Here is an 18,484-nt window from a genome sequence, read left to right as displayed (position 1 = left end):
AATTCATGCGGGTGTTAGGGGATGCTGCCCAGTCTTCAGAGACAAATAAAATCAGAGTTTGTTACAGTGTTGGTCTCCTCTGGGTGAAAAAACAGAGCAGAAAAACCCACCTCACATGGAGTTTGCCCGTCTCCTCACTCCTGTGTCCTCACAAGTTTTATTTAGAGATACACAATTCACATGCCAGCTGTCCCTTGAGAATGGTTAGTGGCAAATGCAACTCACCCCAGATAAGCACTCCTGATACTTTCTCTTATGCTAGCTCTGTCCTCACACAGGAAAAACCAAACATGGCACCTCTCGTGTGCACAGGAGGATTTGGGAGCAGAGGGATCCGCAGTCAGTGTTGGGAAGGAGAGGTGTGGGACTAGACCAAGAAGCTAAGGACTCCCCTTTTTGTTCAACTTACAGTCCTACTATAGTATCAGCAGACCCTGATGAAAGGGTGAAAAAAGCACTGTCATTTCAGACTGTTCAGGAAACTGAATATATTTTATAAAATGTGCCTGTGTAGCTACTTCAGCATGTTGGAATATGTTGGGCTTGGTTAGTGCTAAAAAAAACCTTCTTGATTCTTCATTAACTTTGTTCTCATTATAAAGTAATTGATGAGTTTGTCTTTGAACAATGAAGCTCACCTCATAATTTTGCAGCATTTAGACAGCTTTGTTGCCAGTTGTCTTTTTTCAAGGTCAATAGGAGGATGTGAAATATATTGACTGATGCATAACTCCTAGGCTGAGGCACCAGAAGCAAGTCAAGGCAGCAAACTGGAGAGCTAAGTTGCTGGTTATACTTCATATGTCAAATGTTCTTCTCAAAAACAAAAGGCATCAGACATGAACCAGAAAAATGTCTGTACTCTCACGTCATGTGCAGGTTAAATTCTATGTTGGTCTCTTCCTCTTCACACATTCTGTTTAATAAAGGCCATTGTTTAAGGTTAATTAGATTAGTTTCACACATCTTAGAAGCCATGGAAAGATGAAGAGCAGCAAACAGAGGAGATGCTCAGGAGAACCTCACTTTCTATTTCTGGCTTTAAGGTTGCCACATCCAGTGGCATCTCTCTGCCTTATGTTCCTTCTGAAAAATGCATTAATTCAGATCACGTTTTTCGTAAAAGCTTTTGTCTCAGAAGACATAAAACCTCCTCACTGAGCCTGTGCAAGAAGTCCATGATCTTTGCCTGTCACAATATAACCTTTTTGCCTTGCAGCTTCTGTACGTGCCATGCTGCACAGTTTCAGGGAGGAAAAGTACAGATGATGTCCCAAACTCAAACAGTGATTAACACATATTTTCCCACCGCTGCTTAAACTGAAATCACTGATACATTTTGGAGTTAGCATTGCTCTGGTGTAGCAAGATCCCCTTATGGCTTTTGCCCTTGGATGCCTGTACTGTTATACAGGCATAAATGCACTGATGATTTATGCCTGATTCACATTTTTAAGGCACTCCCAAAAAATTAAAGAAAGCAATAATTCATTGAGGTGCCTGCCATAAGCCAGCTGAGGCTGGCCCATGGGTGAAAACCAAGACACCAGATGATCCAGTAAAAAATGAGATGGCCTGGGATGTGGTGGGAAACCTAGCAGGCTAATTTAACCTAGATCCCTAACTCTTGGATGGTTTATGTTATGAGACACAATGCCTGTTTTGGTTCTCATATGTTGGCCTAATCAGTTCCATACCAGAGTAATTCAGCTTATTAATGCAGGTGTGAGAGGAGAATGAGGTCTTTAAATAGTTAAATATTTATAAACATGGAGCATAAAATAGGTGCTGTCTCGTGGCTTTTAATTACCATGTTAGTTCTGTGTGCTGCTTCAATGCTTCATTCAAGGCTTTTAATAGCAGTAAAAGACATCATCACCTCTGTTAAGAGTGAGGCTAAATATGATGACTGCTACACTGCAGAGTAAGAGTTTGTGGCCTCTGTCCTTCTTACTTGCACTTCAAAACTTTTACTGTACTATTTTCAAAGGAACATTGTGTGAACTTAGCAAAAACCTGACTTCAATTTGAGCTTTTAAATTTAAATTTGTGGCAAGATGTGCTTAAATTTATTATAAATGCAGCAAAGTAAGGAAGGGGTTTTTTGTTCTAATTCTTTTCAAAGGCATGACTTTGTGTATGCTGAGCTGATCATGTCAGGAAAAAGAGTCAAACTTTAGCTAGTGGAGATGGCCTCATTTTCTCAGGGGCAAGTGGTTTCAGAAGTCTGTACTGGTGCACTTTGTCCCCTGGCAGGGACGGGGAGACGTGCCTGATTTAATGCTGATAATTCTTTACATTCATATGCATACCATCAGTCTTACTCTTTCTTCATTTGGACCTTTCATACAACACTAGCAAGCAAAGAAGCATTTCTTTTAGTGAAAAATGTGGTTGTCAAAAAACGTAAATTATCAGCAGGCTGCAGGCATAGCTTGCTCTCTTCTAAAACTAATTGTTACTCACTTTTATTTAGCACTTGACATTGTCCATTTAATTCAGCACTGAAGTTTTATACAGGTTTCTAAAGCATCACTTACAGTATCGTTATCTGACTACAACAGCACAAACCAACATAGGTGAGCTATGTTTAACTCAAAAGAAGCAATGAAAGAACATGTGCTTATTAAGCAATAATAGAGGAATGCTACTAAGCTATTTCTAAAATTGCTTCCGAAACTACAAGTATGCATTCTTCAAACGAGTATTGGGTACTCTTTTCCCACAAGGAGCCAGTTAGTATTTATTGTCAACATTAATGTGGTTGAGAGAGATATGTTGGCCAATGACAGATTGCAGTATGAGTGAAGTAGTTTTCAGATGTAGTTATGTATCTTTCTTCCTGTTAGATAAAGACTTCCTAATCTGAATTTATCTGAAGAAAAATTGACAGAGCAATCAATATACTTATTAATAGACTAACTGTGGAGAATCTTGCACAGAAAACACAACCAGGACTTTATACCAAAGTCTGCTGAGATCTGTGTTAAGAAATTGTGTTTTTCTGAGCTTTTACTATTTTGTAAAAATTGAAGATTATATTTATTATCCATTCAAATGAAGAGTTAGTGATCTGAGATACAGCCACTTTATAAAGCATATTAAATTACATATTTGTACATAGACTTTGTGCTAATACATATTAATATACCTTGTTGTATCTGGAAAAGTAATGAAATAGTTGTTTCTGAATTTTCAACTCTGTGCTAACGTTTGTTGTAAAACCTTTCTTTTTATCCAGAAACAAAATTCCCTGTGCAGCTTTTTTTTTTTTTTTTTTTTTTTCCTGGAAAGAAGAATTAATGGACCATTCAGAAAGAAACAATCTCTGTGAGGAAAGATGCAAATCAATCATCTGTGAGTGGCTGATGTCCCCGCGCAGTCACTTGTGCTGGGCAGCCTACGGGGGATGGAAGAATACCCCTCTCTGTCGACCTGCTTCATCCTGAGGAAGGCAGTTTGCCATTGCCTGCCAGGTGGAGTTGTCTGCCCTCAGACCAGGGTTATCCCTCTGTCTGTCTTGCTCTCCAGCATACTCCAGGCTCAGAATCAAAGGCAAGGAAAATGCTAGAGGAGAAGACTCGCTGGGGGCAGAGAGAGCACCTGGAGAGACTAGGGACTGATGGAAATGTCAGTGGCTGTAATAACTACCTAGGATTCACAGAATACTTAAAAAGAATGCAGAACAAGTATTTGCAAAAGATGAAATTTGCTCCTTTGTCCATGAAGTGCAGGTGAGCTGGCAGTTGTAAAAAGTATCAGCAGAAGTTCTTGAGGAAAAGGCAAAATCTGTCAGTGGGTGTGAGAAAATGGTTAGACTGGTCTTGGGACAGCAGGATGACTCTCCTCCTACAGACTGCTGGTTCAAGAGCAAAGCCTACGTAAGCTGTGATAAGCTAGCTGATCCTGCTCCACTTCTGTTGGGCCCACTCCTGTGAGAGCAGGATGTCATGATCACGAGCATTTGTCTCCTGTACATATGTAACGCAAAGAACTCTTCTGCAGAAAGAGGCAGACGACTGCGGATTTCAAGGGAACAAATTTCTTTCTTTGCTCTTCCAGTTTCTTGCAGTGGTAGCCTTCAAATAACTATTGCCTGGGGTTTTTAAACATCAGACTCATCGCCTTTCAATCTGGGGCAGTCCACTGTGACACTACAGGGTTTTTTTCTGTTAATCTCTACATTTGTCCACTGTCATCCATTTGTAGCCCACCATTCCCATCAGAGCTGTGGCTGTTTTAGTAGAGTTTTAGAAGGCTTTAGTAAAAAGTATATGTTAGTGGGTTTTTTAAAGGCTCTTTAAAACCCTATCTGGCCTGGAAAGATGCTCTGGCATGGGGCCTTCAGGAAGACTGCAGTCGGTTGCTAGTTCCCTGCCTGCTTGTGAGCACAGCCAGCTTTCTTACCAGCTCTTCTCTCCTCAGCTCCTACTCAGGCAAACAGACACGACTGTATTTCCCCTCACTTGTTCTTTTTGCAGCAGTTCTGCATAAGACTGTAAACTCCATGGGATGTATGCTATCTTTCACACTCCAACAAAAATTTGGCTCTCAGTGTTACGATTGCATGGGCCCCCAACACAACAGTGCTGACAGACCTCCTTGAAGTCATTACTTGCGCCATGCTTTGGATCAAGGCCTAATGAACTGCAGTTATTTGAGGAGGGGTTTATTATTAAGCTGACACCTTTATCGCTATACAAAATTCCTCAGTTCTTCACTGAAGCAAAACCCTCCTGGTTGTAGTCAATAAAATCTGTAGGCTGTGGCTGGATGCTGCATGTCGGAAGCAAAGCATAATAGTTTAATTGACTACCTTATGAATTGGTACGTAACACCTAATAGGTGCCACCTGTCAGCATAGAAATGGAAACAAGGACTGAGATGTTAACATTGCTTAGTTTAGTTCTGTCAAGGTGAAATACCCAAACAGCTTCTCTCTATGGAGAAGAGAGCTCAGCATTACCAAGGCAGGGGTTGTTGATTTGAAGTCATGGACTTCTTTTAATCACTGATGGGATGGTAATGGACAAATGCATTCAGCTGCAGATTTCACACAATATGTGGTCTACAAGCCTTTGGAATACAAATACAGTAAAAATCCAGTTTCAAGCAGGTTTGCTGCAAGCAGAGACCCGCTGAACTTTGCATGCTGTCAGGACTTCGGGGCCCACTCCTACATGCAATACTGTGCGTTAGAGTACTAGCCCTTCTTGCAGAGATACAGTACTTGGGTAAGTCTCATCCCTATGGTCTGATCCTGCAAACAGGGTAGGGTACGTGAATTTAAGATACCCCATTAGAAGGTACCACAAAGTGATACACAAATACTGATTAATAAATAGTACCCCTGCAAGGATTTTAGTCTGGAGCTTGTTTGTAGCTAGACTGAATAGGCTTTACGTCCTAATTCTGGAAGTTCAGCATGCACTTTTGTATGTGAATAGTCCCCTTCAAATCACTGGGAACAACTGTCAAGGTCATAGCAAGCTTCATGTCTGCCACTGATCTGGAGCCTACTGCAGATGTTTACACAGAGCACAATTTTTTAAATTGCACGCTTTCATTGACTTTGATAGGATTATTTGCCGCAAGTCATGGTGAGTTGTTCGGATGGATCTGGGATTTAATCTCCTAGGGGAAGTCTCCTTTTCAATTCCTTCCCCTTTTCCTGCACTACAAATTTCTCCTTCATGCATTAGGCATTTCTACCTGCTGCGCAATGTATTGTCCACCCACAGTTACATCTGAAAAATGACAATAGATGACAGAGTGTGTTATCTTGTGCTTGAGAGCCTCTGTAGAAATGTGGAGTGACAGCAGGGTGACTGCAGCCGATGAAAAAAAGATAAGGTATGGTTATCAAGATGCATAGCTAGCAAATTATTTCAGTAGTTCAGATTTTTTCTTTTTGGGCTGTGTTGCTGGCACTGAGCTTTTGGTTCATGATGAAAAGCAATATATATTTAGTCTTAATTACAGCTCACACTTCATTATTTTAGTAATTTTGATTACTTTGCTACTTGAATCAGCACAAGGATAGAGTTAAATATCATTTGGAATAGAGGACTAGCAAAATAACTCTACCAAAAAACTAGTATGTTGGATAAAAACATATTGTCTTATTGACTGTAATCAGTAACACCCGAAGTGTGAAGGAAGTAAACGCTGTCCCTATCTGCTGGCTATGTTGTGCTCTCAGCTGCTGTTATAATTTCAAAATAATCCTCATCTGAGTGGAAGAGCATTCCTTCTGCTTTTCCTCGGAGTGACTGTTGTCCTCCTGTTCTTCAGTGTGATGTGTGTCACAGAGGAAGGAACTTACTGCATATGTTTTTCCATCTTACAAAGTCCAGAAATCACTTTCAGAGCAATCCTGTATAGTCACAAAGCTGTACTCCGTTAAAAAATTATTGTGAAATTATTATTAGAAATTGCTGCAGCAACAACTTGCCAAATGAACCATTAAAAGCAAACCAGACTCACTGAACCACAATAAAATTAATTAAAGGCTGCTTGGGGCAATGTAACAGTCTTTGAAGGTCTTTATCTTTTTAACCATTCGTTTCTTCCAGTATCTGTGGCAGAGCCCTCCACCTCTCTTTTTATGTCATTTGAATGTAAATAGCCATTTCAAAAACTGCAGCTTCCTTTTAGTGACAAGCTTATTTGGTGGTGTGTCACTGTTAAATTGTACAATCTACTGACATGCAGAAACGTGAATTGTGGGGGGAAAATGCCTTTTTACTATTAAAGAAAAGGATATGTTCCTTCTGCTTTGGGAACTCTGCTTGAGTCCTTTCGGCTGTTGCTTTCCCCTGTGAACTCTGAGTACCTTTTTTGTGGTTGTTGGGCTGAAGTTTCAGAGAAGCTAAACCATTTTTTCTTCAGAAAACAAAAAAGGAGGTCCAAAACTGATTCCTGTAAACGGAGGACCCACAGTCAGAGCCCACTGCGCAAAATACGCGCAGTAGCTTGCCTGTGCCTTAGAGCATATGCCAACACTGCCGTCTAGCTTCTGCAAAGGTTTTGTACGCTTCTGCTTCGCTTTAGTTGCTCCCGTTCATGTGTTACACAGCTTTGTCCAGACTCTGATGGCAAGTCAAGGCCCTGTAGGATTGACTTCTGTTCAGATACATGTGTTCCTTTCCTCAGAAACATTTGAAGTGGTCGCAGCATGGGATGAGTGATAGCAGATGTCTGCAACAAAGAGTAGAGGAGACCTGAAGTGGCAATGCAGCAAGAAAACTCCCAGCCTGTATTTGCAGATAGGGAACTGAAACCTGTCTGTCCAAACTCTTACAGGATTTTTGGCAGCAATGCAACTCAGACAAACCGGTCCTAGGTCTGTTCAGTGTTTCTAATCACAAAGCACTGGTAATGTCTTTGGACAGGGTCCTCTGACATGTCACCCTCCTTTGGGTTCAGTGTTGTCTTCTGCTTTCCTGTGTCTCTCTTATTCTTCTGTGTCTCATTCCATGAATACATTTTGTTTCCTCTTTCACCACAAAATCTGTAGCTTTTGCTTCTTGGTCTGTGGTGACCTGGGAGCTACAGTCTGAAGTACTGTCTGTAGGTTTATATGCATTTTATGTCTAGTCACTGTTGAGATTTTAAAAGATCGTTAGGTTTCCATTTACCATGAATTTGAGTGTATTTACCAAAATCTGTATTTATACAGCTTTTAGGTTACAGGTGGTATTGCATAAATAATAGAGAGGCTAATGAAAGCATGTCATTATTATTAATCAGGCAGAGGGCTCTATTAAACTCTAGTTTGAACTTGCGTAATTCCTCCATTTTCAAAGCGCGTGTAACACAGGAATGAAGCAATTATGTTCCAGCTTCCTGGCTGGTGTAACTTGGGAGAAATTGATTATCATCATATATTAAAGTGATTTAAAGCTGAATTTAGCCCACAGTTGCCTGGCTAATGATTTTGTTTCCGGTTTTGACTGTTTTCAATAGCCTTCATTAAATAACTCAGCTACAACATTAGCTATCCTTACATATTCTTATCAACCTTATAATTAACATGTATCCATGGGTACTGCCTCACGTTAGTGAAGCAAGGTCACGTTTGAAGGAGAATCTTTTGTATCTGTTGAAGCGGCTGTTAGTGTGGCTGCATACCTGGCTGAATCAATTAATCATTTCATTAAACAGAAGTCCTCTTAGCTATGCTAATCAAAAGCATGCTGATCACAGTTTTCCCAAACAACCCCCTGAAACCTAAACAAACAAACAAACCACTTCAAGACTAATAAACCAGCCTTGCTCTGATAAATAAGCTATGCTTTATTAAAAAGGATTAAAAAGAAAAAAGACACCTGAAAGGGAGTTCATCAGCATTATGAATATATTCCTTTAGGGATGATAGCATTGGCAAAATAGCAATCTCTGATGATCTCATCTGAATGGTTAATGCTGCCTAAACATAGTTATTTGCTGTAGCGTTTTGACTGTGTCAGGAAACACGTGCTTTCTGCTTCACACTGGATCTTTGTGGGTGAGGAGAGGGTGATGAATGCTGAGCACTGGGTCCAGGCCCTTCTCAACACATCCCAGAAGCAAGTTGAGGGGGTTTGCATGTGCTTCTTGACTTCCATGAGCAAACACATGAGCACAAGCTGAACAGAGAGTTTGAAAAGGAAGGGGAGATGGAGCATATAACATAGGTGATAACACTGTAAGTGAGCAGCTTCAGGGACAGCTTCTTCAGAGAGAGGTAGCTCAAGTGTATTAAGAAATGAGACAACTGGCATCAAAACTACATAGGAAGTAAATTTTTAATACTGCTATTGGCAATACACTGAGCTTATATTCTTTTATTTCTAATGACTAGTAATCTATTAGAGGTCTTCTTAAATTACTTTCAATCCATGTCTCAGGATCTTGATCTTGGACAATGATCCTTATGGCCTTGTCTTCAAGACAGTGCATAACATCTGGGCAGAAGAATCAGAATGAAGATTTACTCCAATGTGAGAAACTGAGCTGCATCTAAACATGAAGTTTCTGGGATTTCTCTGATTACCTGGAGCTCTCCAGTGTATGTTTTATGATGATTTTAATGGCACAATGCAGAGACTTTTCTTGCTGAGGTGGCAGTTTCAAATCCTTGGGATGCACATTATTTTAATTCTTGCTTTCCTGAAAGAGCTACTGTTATTGGGCAAGTAGCAGAGGCAAGCAGAAGAGTGAGCTGCAGAGACAGAAGCTGCAAGCTGTGTCCTCCCCACTAGACTTGAAGGAGATATTTCCCAATCTCTGTGGGGGCTTTGGTCCCACTCCCATGTTACCCGGGAGAAAAAAGTTCCTTCTTGCTGCTTCCATCATCCTGACGTGGCTTCAGGCAAACGTCAGGATGTGGAGCTGAGGATGTTTCTTAGACCCTTGACACTGACGCTGGCATGGTACAGTGATAGCAGCACACAATAGTCAGGGCATGGCAGAGAAAAAAAAAGCTCTTGAGACTCTCAGTTCTCTTAATATCTGCAGAAACATCACACAGTTTTCTCAGTTAGCTAAGGACTATGACATAAAAAGAGCAAGTTCTCTTTCTGCCTCCTTGCTGTCACTGTGCAAGGTCCTAGTCAGCAGCAGGGACATTTTTGGGTGTTTCATCTCTGTTGTGAGCAGTTGTAGGCTCTGCCTTAGAATTCCAGGGACCAGAGACAACGGGCACGTCTTGGTCCTCTGGAGGCTGTTGGAGAGGCACCCCTGAGCACGCCAAGCAGCAGCTAACCCGAGGGGAGAGAAATTCAGCCGCTGCTGCTGCTTCCCTGCGGCCCTGCATGCCTCCAGCCTGCGGTGCTGGCAAGCAGGCTTGGGAGCGATGCTGGGGAGTGTTTTGCCATCTCGTGGCAGCTCGCAGGTAAACCAGCTCTGTGTGGTCACGAACACTCACTACGCAGAAGGAACAAAGCCAGAATAGATGATTTCTGTCGTGGTTGCTGCAAAATGGCACTTAGAAGGTTTGCAGCAGAGTGGAGCAACCCGAAACTTTGCAGTGACCAATACCTGCCCACCTGCAGCTACCATGGCATGCCAGTGTTGGCACCTGGAATGAAGGTGGAGAAGCTAACAGTGACAGGCCACAGCCTGGAGCAGGCTGGTGGTCAGAGAGTGTTTCCAACACGGCCCACCAGCCTGTCACTCCTGCTCTTGGCACGGTGCTCCTGGAAGTGCCCAGCTGGCCAGGGGAAGGAGAAGATAACTGCACCTGGCAACTGCTTGACCACAACGGTGAGGACAACAGCGCACCAAAGCAGAGCCCTTATTGCATTGACAGTGAAGGATAATCCGGCCACCCAGCTTTCACTCAGAGAAGAAGTCAGTGGAGAGGCAGAGAGCCTCTCTGTCAGCACAGAAACCTTTGTAGGGGCACTGCAGGGGTCTACAACAATTTTCATGTATTTGTGGGGTTAGGAAACTTAACATGGAAGGCAATTAAAAAAAACTAGGAATTGAATAGCCTGAGCTTCCTGCTGACCTCCTTCCCCAGAGGAACGGTTGCTGCCGTGCCTGAGAGGGCATTCGCCAGCTCTGGGGGGAGAGGGCTGGGGGTTGCGTCCCTCCCCAGGGACTGTGGGTCTCACTGTCAACAGCTTGGGCACTGCCCGTGCTGTGGCTGCTGCTCAGGACACGAGACCAAAGCCTCTCCCTGCTCTCACTCCCATGAAGCTGCCAGTGGGGAAAACCCTTGCCGCTGACCAAGGCACCTCAGAGGACCTGACAGCCCAGGAAGCAGGGCCAGGCCTATGCAGGGGAAGGCTTTGCCCTGGCTTCGAGGTCTGTGGGTGGGATGTGGGAAAGGAGCCACAAGACTTCTGCTCTTCCCAGCTGTGTAGAAAACCAGCAGCCCAAAACAGACCCATTTAACTTCCAGAATTGCTTCTTTTCGGCTCATAAATTAAAATCCCCCTGTGAAGAACCTGGGGGACCTTCCACCTTCCCATGTTGGTGACTTGTAGAATTCCAGAGCTGGACTCTCCAAGTGGATCCCACCTCACTTAAGAGCCAACACATGCACACAGCCTTTAGGAAGCCAACCCAGTAGGACCATTCTGGATATGGATCCCTCCTATCATGACAGCAATGGGAGTGGGTAAGAGTCTGAGTGCCAGCAAAGGGCACAGGTGACAGTGAGCGTCTCAGCTCCAGCCGCTGGGACAGGACTGGTATGTGTGCCCCAGGTGCAGCTGCTGGGGGAACTGGGGTGAGTAAAGCAAGTGAGTCTCAGCACCAGCACACGAAGCAGGACTGCAGGTCACAGCCCACGTGCCTGGTGCTGCCTGCTGGGGAGGCGAAATTGTCGCATCTCCCCCAAACACCAGAGAAAAGCGTTGAGGGTGGGGATGCAACTCCTTAACAAACTTCAGGCTGGGCTAGCTGGTGAGTAGGAGGCCCTGGGTCCAAGCAGGGTATCAGGCATAGGCCCATGCTGGTACTTGGAAAGATCTGCAGGTGTGGAGCATCTGTTTGGTAAATGTGTCAGTGCAAGTGTGTGCAGTTGCTGGAAGCTGGACCAGCTGGTAAGTAGGAGTGAGTAAGAGGGCTCAGGATATGGGGCAGGGTTATCAGATAGAAGAGACGGGCTGTGCTGGTACTCAGGGGATCTGCACACCCATGTGTGCTTTCACTAGTGAGCGTCACTCTTTACCAGCTGTAGAGAAAAGGGACATGGCTGGCTGTGCTCATGTGAGTCCTGGTAGCACCACATGCAGGTGCTGCAGATGGCAGCACCGTGTCTACAGCAGTCTGTAGAGCTGGCTGTGTCAGTGTGGTTTTTTTGCACATATGGGTATGGGTGTCTCTTGCAGATAGCCGCCAGTACAAATTAGTAAGGAAAGATCTTTTTCCTAATAGCTGTTTATGCTTTATTTACCTTCTCTTTCCTAAAAGATATTCACCCTCTATTTGCCCAACTGACCACAGGGCTTCTCCAGCCTTCCGACGGATTCCTCTGTACCCTCGGAGACAACACCGAGCTCCCGGCGGTGCCGCACGGGCCCTGCCATTGCCTAGGGCAGCCCCTGGGCCAGGAGGACGCTCTCCAGCTGCCGCTGGGCGGCCACCCGTGCCCCGCAGAGGACGAAAGCCCAGGAAAGCACCACCACGGCAGCCAACACCTGCGGGACAAGGCGCATTGCGCGTTGGCGGCGGCAGCACCAGGACCCCGCTCCCGTAGTCCCCCGGGTCCCGCTGTCCCCCACCAGGAGGTACACCCGGGCGGTAAGCCCGCCCTCCAGGCCGGGCGGCCTCGGGCCTACCCCCGCCCCGGGGCGGCACCCCCCGCCCCGCCCCGCCCCGCCCCGCCCCGCCCGCCGGCGGCGCAGCCGGCCCCGGCACGCACCAGGGAGCAGAGCGGACGCGAGTCCCGCCGCCCCGGCGGAGCCATTGCGACCCGGCCTGGCCTCCGCCCGCCGGCAAGATGTCGCCACCCAGAGCGGAAGTGACGCTAAACAACGGCGCCCGCGCTGCGCTCCCGGCAGGCAGCGCGCCGGCCCGGCGCGGCCCCGCTAGTGGCGGGGGGCAACCGTTCCCGTGGCAACGCCGCTTCCGCCGCCGCCGATGGCAGAACCGTTACGGCGCCTGGCGGAGGGCGCCCGCCGCCGCCGCCGCCGCCCGCCGGGGGAGGAGCGGCGAGAGGCTGCCGGCTCCGGGCGCTGCCGGACGCGACACCGGCTGAAGGCGGCCGCGGCCCCGGCCCGCATGGGGAGCGAGGGCCCGGCAGCGGTGAGTGCGGGCGTGAGGGCCCGGCGGCAGCGCCGCGCCCTTCCGGTGGGCTGGAGGCGGCTGCCGGGCCGGCGGCCCGAGGCGAGGGAGCGGGAGGCGCGGGGGAGGGAGCTGGGCGGGGAGGCGTCCCGCAGCGGCGGGCGGGCGGGATCCCCTTCCCCCCCGAGCCTGCGTCTGTGCGCCTGTGACACCCCCTGCGTGCGCCTGTGACACCCCCTGCGTGCGCCTGTGACATCCCCTGCCTGCGTGCCCTTGTGACGCCCCGCGTGTGCGTGCCCGTGTCTCTGTCCCGCTTGTCGGCACGGCGGGCTTCATGCGTGGTGTCCCACAGGCAGTTGCGACCCGCTCCCGGGCTTGCTGCAGAAGGTGGGGTAATGAGTTCTGAAGTAGCACGGTAACTTATTTTCACTGAATTATAATGCCTTAGAATAATGCTGGTACCCAAAATAAGTTTTAAAGTAGGTGGACTTATTGCTAACCACGCTTGACAGCCTGACTACATACAAAGGCAGCGCGTACCTGAGGATAGGTGTAGGAATGACACCTGCCTATTTCTGCTTCAGTCTTAAAAACAAAGACTAATGTAGGCTGGAACACATCCCTGGAGGCTGTCTAGTCCAACGAGCCATATGTGGCCCAGCACGAGTGCCCAGCAAAACATGGGCAGAGGGTGCAGGAACAGGAGAGGTCCAGCGGAACTTGGAAATTGGTAGTTTAGTTCTAGTGCAATTACTTGTTTTGGCTTTTTTTCTTAAAGGGCAAAACTAACTATTCCCATATTTTGCATATATAAATGCTGGTCTCTTTTGGAAGTGTGCTTCGGAGGACACCGTGTTAATCCTAAGCTTACTAAACCACATCAAAGCAGTTAGTTATGAGTGGGGAAGAAGACAGAGTCCTGCCTGTTACCTTCATATGTGCCAGTATGATTCAAGCTCTGTTTAAAACTTGCAACACTGAAGAGCCAGATCTCACTGTGAAGAGAAGCCAAGCAAAGTAGTCGTGCTGCCTCTTTGTTCAGTGTGCTCTCACTGCTAATGTTGGGTTTTGCAACCTTAAAGATGACTGTAATGGGTTTCGGTGTCTAGACTTTAACGTTTGTCTCTCTGAGGTAGCAATGATCTTTTTTCTCTTCCTTTTGTAGAACATGACTTCAGCAGATAAGGGATTTTCGGAAGATAGCAACTTTTCGCCAAAAGCCAGCACCAGCAAGCTGCCAACAGATGCGTCTCCTGACTCTAAATGCCCCATCTGCTTGGATAGGTTTGACAATGTTGCGTATCTAGATCGCTGCTTGCACAGGTTCTGTTTCCGCTGTGTCCAGGAGTGGTCGAAAAACAAAGCAGAATGCCCTCTCTGCAAGCAACCCTTTTTTTCCATTTTCCATACAATTCGTGCTGAAGATGACTTTAAGGAGTACATACTCAGCCCTTCAGAAAACAGCTCTTTTGCCAGCCCTGATGGCCGGAGATTTCGTTACCGTACCACCTTAACAGGGGAACGCCGCACTGGCAGTTCCCCTTCCCGAAGGACGCTGACCCCTCCAGATAATGGGATATTGTTTGAAGGGTTGTCCAGTGAACCAGTGCGGCAGAGAGACGGAGAGATTCAGCAGATGATAAGGAGGCTGGCCTCAAGGAGGCAGGCTAGCGCAGAGGGCAGGTCTCTGCGGCAGATTCAGGAGGAGGACATGATCAACTTCCGCAGAGCTCTGTACCGTACTGGTGTGCGTATTCGTAGTATTCAGGATGGTGGCCGCTATCGTGACATTTCAGCAGAGTTTTTCCGCCGCAACCCAGCTTGCCTTCACAGGTTGGTTCCTTGGTTGAAGCGAGAACTTACAGTCCTGTTTGGTGCCCATGGATCTTTGGTTAATATTGTACAGCACATTATCATGAGTAACGTAACTAGGTATGATCTGGAAAGTCAGGCCTTTGCTGACGATTTAAAGCCATTTTTGCTGAATCGGACTGAACACTTTTTACATGAATTCATCAGTTTTGCCCGTTGTCCTTTTAACTTAGAAGCATATGATCAACACGCCAATTATGACTGTCCTGCGCCGTCATATGATGAAGGAAGCCACTCAGACTCGTCAATTATTACAATATCGCCAGATATGGCATGTTCTCAAGGGCCAGATAAAGGTCCGTCTGCGACCAATCTTGGTCAGGCCCCCTGGGATGATGAAACTCCAGGGCCTTCCTATTCCATTTCAGAAGAGGTTCGTGCAAACGTAGCTTCTCCTCTGGAGACGTCAGAAAGTTCTGACGAGGACTCTGCTGCAAAGAGTCGAAGAACCAAACTGCAAACTCAGTTACAGGCTAATGCTGACTCAAATGACAGTGACTCTTCCTCGGACAATTGTGTTATTGTTGGGTATGTTAAGCCGTTGGCTGAGAGGACACCAGAAGTGGTTGAGCTGTCCTCGGACTCCGAGGAGTCCATCAGGGACGAGAAAAGGGAAGATGTGAAGAAACAGCAGCCAATCCAGTGTCGGAGCTGGAGTGATAGTGAACCAAGCAGGAGTTTCTCGCCACGTTCCCCCACATATAAGGAGGATGTAGGTAGTTGTAGAAGCTGCTTATCTCCTGCAGTTGAGAAGAGAGAGTCAAAAGATGATGAGAAGAACAAATGTAATGTAAAAGATCTGTCTCCACGGGACTTGAGCTGGAGCCCCTCCCCGGGCAGTGACACAGTATGCTTCCCTTGGAATCACAGATTGTCTAGAAAGGGAAGATCCAGAAGCCCACAATCCTGTTCACGGAACAGCCGAGGCAGTCATGGTCATCAGTCTAGGAGGGAGCATCGTAGCAAAAGCCAATTTAAAAGGAGACGATCGAGAAGCAGAGATAGTAGCAAACATAGGAGCAAAAGAAGCAGCAGGAGGTCAAGGGCTCATGACACCAGAGTCTCTCTGAAAAGCCAGAGAGGCTCTCTAAGTCGTGAGAGCACTCCATCCAGAGCAGTAAGCAGATCACGATCGCGTAGCAAAGGCCATGGCAAAAGGAGATCAAGAAGCAGAGACAGCGATCGTTATTATGTAAGAGACAGTTATCAAGGTAGATACCAGTGGGGTTACGCTTTGTGTGGTCGAAAGGCATTTGGAGATGGCTATGAATCCACCAGCAGGAGGAGGACTCAGTCTAATGCTCTCTATTCAAGACCATCTCCTAATTCAGAATGCAGGTTACGATCATTTGTTGAAAGGACAGATCCGCATAGCCAGAGGGGAGTCCATGAGAGACACTATTACTGTTATGAAAGATGCAGGTCAAGGAGTCGATCAAGCAACAGGTCAAGGACCCCTTCTGGAGGAACTGACAGAATGAAAAGTGAAAAGCCTGGTGGAAAAAGGAAGTACAAAACTCGCCACTTGGAGAATGCATTCATGGAGAGCACAAGTCTAGAAAGAGAAAATGACCCCAAGAAAACTTTCTCAAAATTCAGTGACTGCTACAGAAATGAAGATAGCCTTTCAGACAATCGAGCAAGCAGTGAGACAAAGCATAAGAAAAAGAAGAAAAAGGTGAGGAGTCCAAGTGTGGAGATAGTCTATGAAGGAAAAGCGACAGACACAACAAAGCATCTTAAAAAGAAAAAGAAAAAGCATAAGAAGAAACACCGGAAACATCACACGAGTAACTTGGCACATTCTTCTCCAGTGGTGATTACAATTGATAGTGATAGTAGCAAGGAGCCAGAAAGTACCGAATGTGACAGCAGTATTACTTGGACAGGCACAGCTCGGATAAATGAGAGGGAAAATGAGTCTCCATCTTCTTTTCTGGAAAGGACAGGATGTGAAGATGTTTACAGAGTTGGTGAAGAAACTGGAGGAGCAGCCAAAAACTACAGTATTCCTACTGGACAGGGAGACCCAGATGGTGACATCAGAAATGCTGATGTCGAGCTTCAAGAAACAGAAGATGATCGGAGTCTTATCATAGCGGATACCAGCAGTAACACTTCTCACACAGAAACTGTAACCAGCTTTGTTCAAGAAGCACCAGCAGCGCCTTCCAGTCCACTGCCTTCCCCCAGGATTTCCTTCCTAGAGTGTCCAGAGAGACGACCACTGATACTAAGACTGCCAAAGAGACTTGTCAACAGATCCTCTTGGTTTGGTTTCCCGGAAGAAAAAATGTAGCACACTTTCCACAGAACACTTCTTAAAATTGTGAATTTGATTTAATTACCTTTTTCCCCTTGAGAACAAAAACACTTGATGTGATTTGTGTATGTTAAAAGATGTCTGGGAAATGTGTAAAACCTTTGAATGTGTATGCACTTTTAAGTCAAAGAAGATAGAATATTGCTAGTACATAACTTTTCAAGTTTCTCAGAAGACTGTTTGGAAGTTGTAATTTCATAAAGCCATCCTGTATTCTTGTAGTATGTAAAATATATCCACAGAGTATTTCAAAGTTTTGTTTAAAATGGACAACAAAAAAGGAGCCCAAACCAAAAGCCAGAAAATGCATTTTATGGGGATTTCTCTTCTTAGACAAAGGAATAATAGCTTAGTTCATAAGAAATTATTCTACCTGAACTCTACCATAATTTTAATCTATTTGTTTTAAGCTGATCTCTGCTGAAAGTGGTCAGCGATTTCTATATAGATCTTCAATGGGACTTCCAGTAACGTAAAAGTGAGCTATGTCAAAATCTGAATAAAGCAATAAGACTTTTGTTTTTTTTTCAAATGAATTTAAATGCGTGGACTGTGTACTTTGCAAACAGAACATTTATCTTTCGGTTTTGGGTGTCTTACCAATACAGACCATTGGATGTCTGTGCTGTCAGTAATCCTCCAGGTTGGAAGGGACCTCTGGAGGTCGTCAGGTCCCAGCCTTCACTGAAAGCAGGAACAACTTTGATCAGATTGCTTGGGATTTCTTCAGTTTTGAATATTCCCAGAGCTGGATGGCCTCTCTGTGCTACCTCTTCTAATGTTTGAGTATTCCCATGGGAAACTTTTTTTTCCAAATATCTTCTTTGTATTTCCCTTGCTGCAGTCTGTGTCTTCTATCTTGCATCCTGTTGCTGTGCAACTCTCAAAGAGCCTGTTTTCCTCTTCTGTATGCCCTACCACTACATACTGGAAGACATCTGCCTTGTCTGTAGCCTTGGCAATAGAGCAGCTCCTTCTGACCCCCTTGCTTTAGGCAACATTCACCCAGCCCAGCTCACCCTAGATGTCCTGCTGCATGTATGTGCAAGGCACAGGGCTCAGGCAGGGTCTTGTTCTCCGGGTTTGGGCCTTCTCTGTGTGCACAGCAGTAGCGCTCAGCACTGAACCAGGAAGTTGCCTTCTGTCTCTCCTATGTTACTGCTTCCATGAGTGGTGGGTTTGACCTTGGCTCGTTGCCTGCCAGATACCCACCAAGCTGCTCTGTCACTTCTCTTCCTTCACAGGATGGGGGAGAAAATAAGATGGGAAAGTTCGTGGGTTGAGATAAGGACAGGGAGACCACTTAAAGATTACTGTCACAGGCCACATAGACTTGGGGAAAATTAATTTCATTTATTGCCAATTAAAAATTGAGTGGGATGATGAGAAATAAAGACAAAACTAAACCGACCTTCCTCTCCCTTCTCAGTCTCAACTTCACTCCTTCATTCCTGACTCTTCTACCTCCTCCGTGCCAGCAGTGCAGGGGGATGGGGAATGGGGGTTGTGGTCAGTCCATAACACTCTGTGTCTGCTGCTCCTTCCTCCTTATACTGTTCCTCTGCTCTG

General features: G+C 46.0%; 1 protein-coding gene across 1 annotated transcript; it reads left to right on the top strand.

Annotated features, from left to right (window-relative positions):
* The first annotated feature begins 12,485 nt into the window (after nucleotides 1-12,485).
* On the top strand, nucleotides 12,486-17,420 carry TOPORS (TOP1 binding arginine/serine rich protein, E3 ubiquitin ligase). Its single transcript, XM_082337370.1, has 2 exons — nucleotides 12,486-12,741; nucleotides 13,886-17,420. The coding sequence occupies exons 1-2, from the start codon at nucleotides 12,577-12,579 to the stop codon at nucleotides 16,889-16,891; spliced, it is 3,171 nt and encodes a 1,056-aa protein (XP_082193496.1). The 5' UTR covers nucleotides 12,486-12,576; the 3' UTR covers nucleotides 16,892-17,420.
* The last annotated feature ends 1,064 nt before the right edge of the window (nucleotides 17,421-18,484 follow it).

This window comes from Platalea leucorodia, assembly GCF_965183815.1.
Source record: "Platalea leucorodia genome assembly, chromosome: Z".
Classification (NCBI taxonomy): domain Eukaryota; kingdom Metazoa; phylum Chordata; class Aves; order Pelecaniformes; family Threskiornithidae; genus Platalea; species Platalea leucorodia.
This window is presented reverse-complemented; position numbering and strand designations above follow the sequence as displayed.

What these genes read in the sequence shown, in the direction of transcription:
- TOPORS (XM_082337370.1), top strand. Translation starts at nt 12,577, where the DNA reads ATGGCAGAACCGTTACGGCGCCTGGCGGAGGGCGCCCGCCGCCGCCGC. An exon ending in GGAGCGAGGGCCCGGCAGCG is followed by an intron (nt 12,742 to 13,885) that starts GTGAGTGCGGGC and finishes TTCCTTTTGTAG; the next exon opens with AACATGACTTCAGCAGATAA.